The sequence below is a fragment of the Nannospalax galili genome, unplaced genomic scaffold (assembly GCF_000622305.1).
Source record: "Nannospalax galili isolate Female #2095 unplaced genomic scaffold, S.galili_v1.0 scaffold461, whole genome shotgun sequence".
Classification (NCBI taxonomy): domain Eukaryota; kingdom Metazoa; phylum Chordata; class Mammalia; order Rodentia; family Spalacidae; genus Nannospalax; species Nannospalax galili.
The window spans coordinates 5,328,816-5,342,205 of NW_008349975.1; the positions used below are offsets into that span (position 1 = coordinate 5,328,816).

General features: G+C 37.6%; 1 protein-coding gene across 1 annotated transcript in view; it reads left to right on the plus strand.

The window, feature by feature from the left end:
* Neil3 (nei like DNA glycosylase 3) overlaps nucleotides 1-13,390 on the plus strand; it is a 47,425-nt gene that overhangs the window by 16,800 nt on the left and 17,235 nt on the right. Inside the window, exons 3-5 of the mRNA XM_008847155.2 lie at nucleotides 10,232-10,366; nucleotides 10,818-11,031; nucleotides 12,436-12,510. Coding sequence (XP_008845377.1) covers nucleotides 10,232-10,366; nucleotides 10,818-11,031; nucleotides 12,436-12,510 — 424 coding nt within the window. The remainder of the gene's footprint in view (nucleotides 1-10,231; nucleotides 10,367-10,817; nucleotides 11,032-12,435; nucleotides 12,511-13,390) is intronic.

A 13,390-nucleotide genomic window follows, 5' to 3' on the forward strand; every position in this document is an offset into this window, starting at 1 on the left:
ATGGATATAAAGTCATCAGGTAGATTTCAATGGTAATATTTTTCACATCTACTAATTATTAAGGAGCTTTTTTTTATGCTTTGAACAATTTTTTTTTTATTTATACACCCACTTCCCAGGTAGCACCCTCCCAGAGCCTCCCTCCCCCCACTAGAGTCCTTATACTCTGATATGCCTGCTACTCTCTGCTGTGATGTCAGCACTGCCAACTAATTTTTTTATATTCAATTATTCTTGAGTGTGTTGTGTGGATGTGAGTGCCACAGCATACAGGGCGGAGGACAGCTTGATGGAGTGGATTCTTTTCTTCCACTTTTTATGGGGGTTCCAGAGATTGAACTCGGGTTGCCACACTTGCCAGTGGCAAGCATCTTTACCTGCTGAATCATCTTGCTGGCCCCTAATTTTGTTTTTGCTATAAATGTGACAAATGTGATTACAAACTAAGAAATATTAAAAAAGTATAAAGTAATCCTGCTACCAAATATCTTTAATTACTTCAGATACATATATGGCCAGAACTGTGTGTGTGTGTGTGTGTGTGTGTGTGTGTGTGTGTGTAAATGTCTCTTTCCAAAACAAAATACTTTCCTTTGAGGCTGGAGAGATGGCTCAGCAGTTATGGACCTACATGGCAGCCAAGAACCATCCTTAAGTCCAGTTTCAGGGGAATTCAATGCCCTCTTCTGACCTCCGTGGGCATTGCACAACACAGGTGCACTTATACACATTCAGGCTATACAGCCATACACATAAAATATAAATAAATACAAAATACTTTCCTTTTCCTACTTTGTGATTTATGTGACTGCCACTGACAGTGATTAGCATACAGACTCAGAGCCTAGAAACTATATCTGAAATATACTGCAGAGTTTGCCATTTGACTCACATAATCAGTTTTGTAGTTTATTGGGGCTTAAGTGGTGTGAACCTTTCCTCTGATATACAGAAGACAATATAGCTCTTCTTAGTTTGTTAAGATGTCTTCATGGGATCTTAAAACTACTTATAAAAGTTTTAAGAATAGTTTTTGAATTCTGTCACAAACACATTGGAAGAAATTGAAGTATGGTAAAAAATTCTGAACTAAATCATGTACTTCAGAGTCATACATACTTTCTGTCCATACACACTTGACTTTCAGGTTTCATCTGCAAACTAGGAATCAGTTTCAGTGACTATATTCAAAGAAATTTGTTCATTTTATGGTGAGGTATCTTTTTTCCTCTCCTATTGAATTGTATGTGTTTGAATGGTTTGTTTGTTGTGTGTGTGTGTGTGTGTGTGTGTTTCCTGTTAGTGCATGTATGCAACTATGGATGTTTGCCCATGTTGCACATCAAGAGACCAGATAAAGATATCAGGAACCATCACTCTCCACTTTATTGTCCTGAGACAGGGTCTCTCACTGAACTGGAAGCTTGCCATCTAGAGTTGGCTCTCTGGCTGGTGAGCTCCTGGGATCCGCCTGTCTTGCCTGGGATTATGGTTACAGGCTTACACAAACATGCCTGGCTTTTTACATGGGTGTTAGGGATTCAGACTCGGGTCCTTATGCTTTTACAGCAAGTGCTCTTACACACTGACTGATCTCTCCAGCCTTAAATATGTTCTTTGTTCTTGATGTGTCTCATCCAGATACATGTTTGGCAAGTATTTACTCCTAGTTTTCATCTTGTCTCTTCATTTTGTTAACCATGTCCTTTGAAAATCAACTACTTTTAATATTAATGACTTCTAATATTAATTTTTTCTTTTTTGACTCAAACATTTAAAACAGTTTTTTAAAACTTTTATATTGTGTGTATGAGTGTTTTGCCTGCATGTAGTAAGTGCACCACATGTGTGCAATACCCATGGAGAGCAGAAGAGGGCATCAGATCCCCTGGAATTGGAGTTAGGGACAGTTGTGAATAGTCAAATGGGTGCTGGCAACAGAACCTGGGACCTCTGCAAGAGCAGCCAGTGCACTTAACCACTGAGCCATCTCTCTAGATCACTGATTCAGACATTCTGTGAAAAGTCATAGAAATATTCCCTATCACAAATTCACTAAGATTTTCTCCTTGATTGCCTTTTGACATTTTTAACATTTTGGCACTTGTGTTTAGGAGTTTGAGTTAATTTTGATTCAAAGTTAATACTGTGAGTTAATTTTTGCCTACAGTGCTGGATGGGTTTTAAAGTTTTTTGCATATTTGGTGTTTTTCTCTGTTCCAGGACCTTTGTTGTAGAGATTATTCTTTCTTCATTGAGTTTCCTTGCAACTTTGTTGAAAATCAGTTGACTCTTTAAGAAACATCAAATACTAGTTTTTTTCTTTCAAATCCTATAAAATTTAGTTAATGACAAGGAATTATAATCTTTTAATCCCACCACTCTCTGTAAGACTTTCGTTTAAGGAAAGGCCCTAATGCATTCTTGAACCTGATAGCCTGGAGCCTTGGCTCTCTTCCTGCTTTCTTTGTCCAGATTCTTTTACACTAGCCAAGCAGGAAAGATTGTGAGGTCCAAACCTAGCCAAAGGGGAAAAGACACAGTACTGTTGTGTTAGGGATTAAAAAAACTATCAAATTTCTGGGTGCATCTGACTGGCAATGCAATATACCCCTTTGCAAAAGTAAAACCTGACTTGCTGAGTTACTTTTGCTTTGTCTACATGTTCTTTGTGCTGTATTGGTGAGGTGCTTGGACCTCACACTTTATTTCCAACAACTCTATATGTATCTGGGTATATTTCTGAGGGCATCATGTTCCTTAATGGATCTAGGTGTCTATTCACACATCTGTAATGTACTGCCTTAAAGTAGCTTTAAAGTGAGTTTAACCGCGGTAGCAAGTTCACTGATTTCATTCTTTTTCTCTACAATGTTGTTTTCACTGCCAGTGCCAGCCGGCCAAGACGGACAGTACCTGAAAGGGGGAGTGAGGATTGAAAGAAAAAACAAGAGACAGAAAAGATACTTGGGAGGGCTGTCAGTAGAGACTGCAGCCCCAGTTTATTTCAGCTGGGAGGCCTTTTTATACAGAAGAACTCAATTAGTTTCAACAGCTGTTTTTCCCACCAGTATCTGAGGGTCAAGGAGCGGTCAAATACTTGTTTTGTGAGCCCCGCCATATAAACACATTCCTCCTGATTTGGCAGATTAGGTACTGGTGTGCAAAACACAAACTCAGTAAACAAGCCTGCCACAGCTTATGTACATAATGGATTAATAGCTCCCAACATTTCACTATTTTAGTCCTTATGCTTTTCCAAATTTCAGACTCAGCTTGTTGATTTCTGCAAAATTCTAAGGATTTTTGAGGGTTTGATAATCTTTAACCTGAATCTATATATCAATTAGGTGATAATTCTTTAGTTAACAATATTGTATTTCTCCCTCTTAACATAGTATGCATCTATATTTATTATATATTCTTTAACGTCCTTTCCTAGTGTTCATAGTTTTAAGTTTCTGATAAAATTTATATTTCAAGTTGAGTTGGCTTTTGATGTTAAAGTGGACTTCTTAAAATTTGAATTTTCAATTGTTCATATTTAGTTCTTGAAACTTTAATTTTTGAGTGTAATTTTTAATTTTTGACCTTATATCCTGCATTCTGGCTAACTCAGATATTCTAGTATAGAATAGCTTTCTAGTAGCTTTCTTATTTGTATGTTTTGTTGCATCGCTATTTTTGTTGTTGTGGTTTCACAGGCAGTCTATGTAAACAGTCTGTAAACTAAGCTAGTGTCTTGCTAGAATCACTGGTCCTCTGTACCTTAGTTGGGTGGCTGTTGGCTGAACCAAAGTATGTGCTTTCTCCACAGTGCGCTTTTACTTTACCCAATTATTGCAGAGAGGAGTTTTCAAGGTTAGGAAAAGCAGTAAATCATTACCTTTGTTTCCAGCACATTAAGGAAGCAAGTTCTAGTCTAGATAATGCTAGTTTGTCCAGGCTCCTAGTATACATGAGGAGTCAGTGGTCTCCAGATCTACCCAATGTTCAGGTCTCAGCCAGTTTCCATTACCTTCTTGATGTGGAAACAGAGAGAAGCATTTTTGGGACACACACAGTGCTCTGTTTTTCTTGATCACATACCACTGTGAATTACTGATTTTTTTTAAATGATCCTTGTATTCCTAGAATATTCTCCATTTTTTTATGATGGATTATCCTTTCTTTATATTGCTATATTTATTTTACTGAGAATGTTTGCCAAAAGGTTTATGTTCTTAATGTACTTCTTTGTTTAAGTTTGGTATTAGGATAATGCCTTCTACATGAGTTGGGAATTTTTCTATCCTTTTGATTTTCTAGAAGAGTTTGTGTAGGTTTCATATTGATACATATTAACTCAATTAATGTGTTTGGAGGACTTAGAAAAAAGAGAGCAAAACAGATGACTTTTAAAAGGTAATAGCTATTGTGGTCATTAATATTGCTTATCAACTTGACATTATCTAGAATCACCTAGGAGGCAAATGTCTGGACACATCTGTGAGGGTTATTTAGATTATATTAGCCTCTGCCCACACCTGTGAGGGGCAACCTTGATTAGATTAAATGATTAGATTAGATTAAAGGCAAGCAGCTGGAGTCCCGGACTGTTTAAGAAGGAAGATGCTAGCTGGAACATCCATTGTTGACTTCCTAGCTGAAGATGCAGTGTGACTAGCTGCTCAGACTCCTGTTGTCTTAACTCGCTGTCATGATGGGGAGATTAGATAGATAGATAGATAGATAGATAGATAGATAGATAGATAGATAGATGATAGGTAGATGATAGGTAGATAGATGATTGTTATAGGTAGATAGATAGATAGATAGATAGATGGATGATCGGTGGATAGATAGATGATTGTTATAAGGTAGATAGATAGATGATAGATAGATAGATAGATAGATAGATAGATAGATAGATAGATGATCGGTGGATCGAGATAGATGATTGTTATAAGGTAGATAGATAGATGAAGGATGATAGATAGATAGATAGATAGATAGAAAGAAAGAAAGATAGATAGATGAATGATAGATAGATAGAGCTCCTTGAACCCTTGAACTGTGAACCAAAATAAATCCTTCCTTCCTTAAGTAGTTTTTGTCAGGACATCTTATCAAAGCAACAGAAAACATAACAAATATAGTGAAGAATTATAGACAATGAATGGAGCTGTGAAATAAGGTCAAATATTCTAAAATAAATACTTGTAACTGCAGTCCTAAAGAATATACAGAAGACAATTTCATAGAATTAAATGGCTGGGGATTCTTATCTAATTCTACATGGAAGTTCAGTGACTCTCACATTAAAACAAAGTATCCCTCACCCATACCTTGCCAAAGTGCTAAAAACCAAAAAAATTCAAAGAAACAAGTTTAAAGAAATACATTGAGCTTTTCATCAGAAACTCTCCAAGACAGAAGACACAGGGAACCTCTTTAGATGCCAGTACAATAAACCTTTCAATTAAGAATTCTCAACTCACTAAAAGTATGTATTGAAAATGACATTACTATAGAAACTTTAAAACAAACAAACAAAGCTATCAGAGTCTAGCACAAGAGACCTGTAACACAGAAATGTTATAGCAAATCTGTCTCACAAAGGGAATAAACAGCAGGTAAAATCTGAATCTTTAGGAAAAAAAGAACACTGCAAATGAGAACATGGCAGTAAATATTTTTCTTACAGTTTGTCTAAAGAAAACGTTTTTTTAATTTCATTTATATATGTCCATACTCATTTACATGAGGTCAGTTTGCTGATCTGCTTTTTTTGGGAATTCCTTATCTCTGATATTTGTTCATGTGCCTTAGTTCTAGGTCATTTTATGTATTATTAATGTGTTGATGACTGACATGTAAATTACTATCATTAGCATTTTAATTTTCTTTTTTTAAAGAAAATCATGTTTACCTCATGTATCTCCAACATCTGTGACATCTCTGGGTCTGTTTCACTTGACTGCTCTATCTTTTGATATTTGGTCTTTTAATCTGTGTCTGTGTGTATATCATAAACATGACTATATATTCATTATACTTTATATATATGAAGATACATATATAATTCTAAATAATTTGTTCTAGAAGAGCCTGACATAATAATATTTAAGCCTAGAAATGGTAATGGCTCTTCTATTGAGTCCTTAGAGGGGGGAAACTGAGTGAATGTAGGAAGTATTGAAGCACTGTTTGGGTTTGATGTATTATAGTTTGCTCCAGTGACTTCAGAACTCTAGCTCTTGCTGCTGCTGCATGTTCACTGTGTGGCCTGAGGTGGCTGTGGGTGGTTTTCCTTTTTTGTGTTCCATTCTCAGCTCTCAGTAGACCTGGTGTAGTCATGTCAAAATGACAGGTGGATCTCTGTGAGTTCAAGGCCAGCCTGGTCTACATAGTGAGTTCCAGGACAGCTAGGGCTGCAGGAAGACCCTGTCTCAAAAAAGATCCCCCCCCCAAAAAAAAACAAAAATCCGTCCTACAAAATACAATAAAAAAGAAAACAGGAGTCTCTACTCTTGCCCTTCCTGGTAATTAACCACTGTTGCTTGTTACTCCATGAGAGACTTATGATAGAAACATTGAAGGTTCTTGTCTTCTGAACAGACCCTTGTGTGGCCCTCTGGGTTGCAGTTTCCTTAGGGTCACAGTCAGCCTCTGCCATGGCTTCCATAGATATTCTTGGGTCCAAATTCTCCTACTTTTTCAGAAGGAACAGATTTTTCTTTGATTCATTGCAGGGTTCTGTGCCAATGCCTCTTGTCCTGCTCATCCCTAAGGAAAGACAGCTATTGCTTCCCCCTCACTCTCTTCAGTAAGTGCACTTTTGCCTGGGCCTGGTGGCAAAGGGTTTTCCACCTTGCCCCTGTGTCAGTCTAAGTTTGTTACCAGAACAGAAGCACTGCCTGGGCAGAGGAGGTCTCCTGACCCATCTTCAAGTACCAGCAGCATTTTCCTTCTACTTCCTTAATTAGTGTTCAGAACTTTTGCTTTGTATTAATGAAGTGTTCTAGAAGCAGACAGTGTTTCATAAGGACACTATCATGATTCAAAAGGCAGTCTCTGTCAGTCCATGGTCTGATGTGTTCTTATACCCAACTCTCCAGTTCATGCCTGAGTGCAAACTCCAGTAGGGCCATGACTGCAGGGATTCTAAATCATCGCAGTACCTCTACACTTGATATTTCAAACTTTCCCAAAAAGTTTAACAACTTTTGTGGTAGCCCTCTTGCTCCTGTTGTGAGGATAACAGCTGTAAGCTCTCTCCTGAGGGGTTTGGCAGTCTTTGGAGTTTAGCTCATCATCTTACCCCTCAAGTGGGCTTAAGAAAACAGTTGTTAGGTGTGAGCAGTGTTTACTGTGAGCCTTCTCTATTGTAGTTAGAACTCCCTTCTTACCATGGCTAAAGTCAAGTCTTTTTACAACTACTTTTTAAAATTCTGAGTACAGGTTTTACAATATTACATTCAACTGTTTTACTTTCTTTATTATCTACAGGACATTTCAGACCATTTGATGATTTTCCTAATCCACTGTCTTATTTGCACGGCTGACATTAGCATGAACCTCTACCGAAGCCGTTGTCTCTGCTATCCCTGCTTTCTTAATTAAGAACGTTCACTTCTGATAATGACAACCTAGGAGACCAATATGTAAAATAAAGTAGGATTAGGACTTATTTATTAACTCATTTTAGGGAACTGTTTCTGACTACAGAAATTCAGTTTTAGTTTAGGTTTTATTGTTATGTTCTAATTTGGTCTGCAAGTGGCAGAGATACAAGTTAAGCAACTTCAGCAAGTTCGGTTAACAACATGGAGTATTTGTGGAAACTCAGGATAGTACAGGCTGGGTGAAGGCTAACCAGAAGCAAAGATGCAAAGACTGAAAGCTATGAGGATTCTCTTCATTTCTTTTCTTTTGATGTTGTTGAGACAGGGTCTCCCTGTAGCCCCAGCTGGCCTGGAACTTGTTATGTGGACCAGCGTAGGCTTGAACTCACAGAGATACCGCTGCCTCTGCCTCCCAAGTGCCGGGATTAAAGGCATGCACCACCACGCCTGGTCTTGGATTCTCTTCATTTCTTACTCGGCTCTGCTCCTCACTGAAGTCTGCCTCTCTGCAGACAGGCCTTGCTCATCTTTTGGTGCCCAGGTCCATCCTGGTTCCTACAGACAGCACCCATGCTAGATTTCCCAGTACTGACAAGAAACTTATCTCTGTGTGTCCCAGATCCATAAATTTATCAGGAGGATGGCTGCTTGGATGCCAAAGAAGAATCTAGCCTAGGACAGGAATCCTTTCCTCACTCATCTGTATCAAAGGCACAGGATCACTTGAAGTGATAGAAATCCCTTGGGCTACTGTGGTTAGAAGGCAAAGTTATATTGTGCATAGGGAATGGGCTCAGGCAACCATTTGCACTGGAGGTAGAAGGAACTCTTGGAGGATCAAGAGATAGAAATAAGGATCTGGTAAAAACTACTCTGAACTATGTTAATTATGAGGGCGCTTTTAAAAATCTCCTTCCTGAATATAACACGGGCTCATGAGCTTGATGTATAGTATATTAAGAAAAAGTGTCAGTTGTCATAACAAACAGATGCTTACTATATCTCATAAGTTTTTAATGATGTTGACATATTCTCATTCTAAATGGTAATTGTAGTACATACAATATTTGTCTGTTTATTTGAACCTTATTACCATAATAGTTACCTGTTTTATAAAATAAAAATAAGTATATGAACAAGTAGTTATTATCTCTGCCTTTTCTCCTAAACTGCATCAATGTACAGGACAAAGGCCTAAGTACCTTATTTGCAGTTCTTATTGGGGTAACTCCTGCATTTGAATCAGGTCTTAGCCTTTGAGATTTTTGATGTGGATGTGGTTTCATTATGGAAAGTGATTTAGAATACACTTTATGAGCCATGCAGCCAAAAAGATTTTAGCTATGATGGCTTCTAGGCATGACAGTTGTACACCTTTCACTAGGGCTGAACCTCCATAAGCGAAATTATGGAGTACTTACAGGCATACATTTTTCCTGTCAAGAACTAGGGGGCATGTAAAATTCATTTATGATTGATAGTAGGGCACACAGAGTTTAAAACCCACATTTTGAAAGTTAGACTTGTTAACCTTGTACAGTACTGTAACATGGTGCTTTAGCGGCATTAGAAGCACAAAGCAGTAACATTTGCTGCCAAAAGAACCATATTTATTAACTCAACAAAGCTATAAGGAGACGGATTTGAAAGGCAGAGCACAGTATTTCATCTTGAGAATAATTTTTGATCTTCATCATCAGAGGTCTCAAAATCACTTCCTTTGAACTGGACATAATCAATCCTATGAAACCTGAAAGGTTATGAATTTTTCATCAAGGCATTGTGGCTTTGAAGTTAACTGCAAATATTTATAAATCCTTTCTTCCCAATATGTATAAAGGCAAATGAAAATGAAAATAATTAAAGACAAGAGTCTTCCAACCTGTCCGTTTATCATCTCTCTGTCTCTCTTGTTCCTTTCTCTCTCTTCTCTTTCTCTCTCTCTCTGTCTCATCTCTCTCTCTTTCTCGCTCTCTGATGATTTTTGCTAGAAAATGTTTCATTGCTTAGCCCAGCGAGTGGGAAAGGAAAGATTATCTTAATCTGTAGATTATGCTTTACGGTAGGTAAACGTTCCAATTCATTGTGGCTAAAAATAAGGAATTTTAAGTGTTAGAGACTTTGTAGAATATATAACACAACTATAATCATTTTTTTAATCTTATGACATTAAATCAGTAAATATGAAAAGATGCTAGATTATTCTGTGAATAAAAGATACTTAATCCGACTTGAAAAACATAACAAACAGAATTATGTTCGTTGGGGCTAAGTGTTAGGACCTTGCTATTTTTCTAGGAAGTAATTTTTAGTTACCTTTCTTCCCCTCTTTAAAAGTAGCAATCTCAGGGCTGGATGGCTCACCCGTTAGGAACACTGGCTGCTCTTGCAGAGGACCTGGGTTTGGTGTCTAGCACACATGGCAGCTAACAACTGTCAGTAACACCAGTTCCCGAGTCCTGACACCCTCTTCTAGCCTCCTCAGACATTGCACAACACAAATACAAAGTAGCTATCCCTATCCCTAATAGCTTTTGTTTGTTACAATTCAAAAAAAAGAAGCATGGGACATAAAATAATACATGATATACTTCTACTCAAAGATGTGTTTGATTTTGTTTCAGGATTCATTTTGGATTGAAAGGCTCCATCTTGATTAATCCACATGAGTATAAAATCAAAAATGGAGTTTCTCCTGTTTTTGAATTGCAGCTCACCAATGATTTGATTTGTTTCTTTGACTCTTCCATAGAACTCAGGTAAAAAAATAACTGTGTTTAGCTATTTAATAAAAATAGGTTACCAAGACAAGGAATTTGTTTTTGTTGTTATGGGGTTTATGGTTTTTTTCTTCTCCAAATGGACTTGAACTTTTATTTTTGTTAGGAAACAGAAGAACTAGTAGAGAGATGTTAAACTTTAGCAAAGAGACTAGAGCAAGAACACCAAGTACTTTAGCTGCAAACAGCCAAGCCTCGATCTACAGGACGGCTTAGACACCACCCATGTATTTCATAAACAGCTTGTAATTGAAAAAACATCGCAAAGGAGACTTCATGTACTACCATTTTTAGGGTCTTCACTGTTCCCCCAATAACTCATATGTTGTAATTAACACAATATGTTTGCATTTCTATCAAAGCTTATTTTAAATGGCCCTGAAATTGTACGCCATACTTAGGATTAATGTGCTGCCTGTTCTATCTATAGGAACTCGATAGAAAGCCAACAGAGAATAAGAGTGATGGAGGGATTGGATGTGTGTTCACCTAAGTTCAGTTTCTCAAGAGCAGAAAATGAAGTTAAAAAGCAGAAAGATCGGATGCTGTGTGATGTGTTATTGGATCAGAAAGTGTTGCCTGGTGTAGGGAACATCATCAAAAATGAAGCTCTCTTTGACAGTGGTCTCCATCCAGCTGTTAACGTAAGTTATAAGTATTTCTAAAGTAATTTATACTTTATTTTTAAATATTGTTAAGAATCCAGATTTGTCCTGTAGTAGCAATTCTCTACAGACTCCAGGTGTCTTAAATCTTGGCTTTAAGTGTCAACTTCTCAGTGTGGGCATCTCTGACTATTTATTAAGACTGCATTGTAGATCGCCTCCCACACCCCTCTCCCAGTTGTCCTTAACTTGCTTTGTGTTTTCTTTTCCCTGTAACATGTATTACTTTTACTTTCAAACATGTTTAACTTAGTAAACTTACTGTGTCTCCTGAAGCTAGAATGACACCTGTGATGAGGGCAAGTTTGTTCTGTTCAGTGATGTCTCCTAATATCCATAGCACAGGGTCTAGCTTAGAGAGGTATCTGTGGGGTGTATAAGTGAATGAGTTAGACTTACCACTTGCCTTTTCTACCTGGCACATTAAATGCATACTCTACACCACATACATGCATTCCTATTTATAACTGTTGGTGATAGAAAGGGCTGTTTCAGTGAATCATAAAGATAGATTCAGGTAGCAGGGGCTTAGGAAGGGGCGATCAATGAGCAAAAAAAACATTTAGATTCTTAGACTAGCACGGAGAGGAAAACACTGGACTTCTTGAATGGGGGGCCAGGACAAAGAATGGATTTGTTTTTTTGTTGTTGTTGTTTGTTACTTTATTTTTAACTAGAAAGATATTTGTTTTGGTTAGGACATGGAACTAGTATAGATAGAGAGATGCTAAAAAAAAATTATAGCAAAGAGAACAGCTGAGAAGGTGGAGAGATGGAACAGAGCGAATAGATGTTTCAGCTTCCAGGCAGAACTCAGTATTGAGGCTTTTATCCATATGTTACTATTAACTAAATCATTTTCAACTCTGTTAACTTTTTCTATGTACTATTTTTATATCATATCATAATTAACTACTAATTATTATTAAGTTTTTTTTTACGGGAATCTAAAGATACCCTCTTGTTTTGCACATGTACTTTCTGGCAGATTTTGGTAAAATCTAAAGCAGCAAGAATTCAATTTTCAGAGAAACCAATTAGTGATAATTCTAGACTAGGTTCTGCTTTTTGTCACTTAGAATAAGTTCAGTGCAGCAATAATAATGAAGTAGAATCTTACCATAAATGAGTCTTTTAAAAGCACTTAAACCCCTATGGAGAATGTTTTTAAAGGAGAACCAAGGGCATGGAAAAAGCTTATCTAGGAGGCATGAGGCCCTGGTTTTGATCCTCAACATTAGAGAGCGAGAAGAGAGAGTGATAAGACAGAATGTGCTTTTTAAAAGTCTATTTATAGTTCTTTTTAAGAGAACTGGTAAGTGGTATTTTATTATGGTCATGAATAAATTATAAAATTCAGTTCAATTATCTTTCCACTTGAAGGTGTGCCAGTTATCAGACAAACAAACTCATCACCTTGTGAAGATGATCCGTGATTTCAGTATTCTCTTTTACAGGGTAAGAGCAAATGTCTTCAACCTTGTCAGTGGTTTCCCCTTCTGCACTCACAAATGTACAAAAGCTCCTTGTAGCCCTCTAGTGGTAAGACTGCAGAGGTGCAATGAGGAAGAGTGACAGCTTCTTGAAATGTTAGGTCATGGGTGGATCCAAACGTCTCACTGTTTAATTAAATTTTTACTACATTGGAGAACAGTTCTGTTAATCTTTTACATAAATTCTTGTTCTGGGAGCTGGAGAGATGGCTCAGCAGTTAAGAGCACCGGCCGTTCTTGCAGAGGGCTCAAGTTGGAGTCCCAGAACCCATGGCTGCTAACTTGTCCATAACTCCAGTTCCAGGGAATCCGACGCCCTCTTTTGACCTCTGTGGGCACTGCATGACACAAGTGCACTTAACATTCAGGTAATATGCTCATACACATAAAATAAAAATAATAAATAAAATTTAAAAATTCTTGTTCTTATTTTTTAAAAATATTTATTATTTTTATTTTATGTGTATGCATGTATTGCCTGCATGTAGGTAAGTGCACTCAGGCTGTGCAATGCCCGCAGAGGACAGAAGAGGCTGTCGGATCCCCTGGAACTGGAGTTAGGGACAGTTGTTAGCTGCCATGTGGGTGCTGGGATTCAAACCCCTGTCTTCTGCAAGAACAACCAATGTTCTTAACTGCTGAGCCATCTCTTCAGCCCTGTTTTTACTTATTTATTTATTTTTTGACATATAAAATACAAAGCATAGAGACTTCCTATTTGCCAGGTGTGGTGTCGCACACCTTTAATCCCAGCACTCAGGAGGCAGAGGCAGGCAGATGTCTGTGAGTTCAAGACCTGCCTGGTCTACATAGTAAGTTCCAGGCCAGCTGGGACTTTGTCTCAA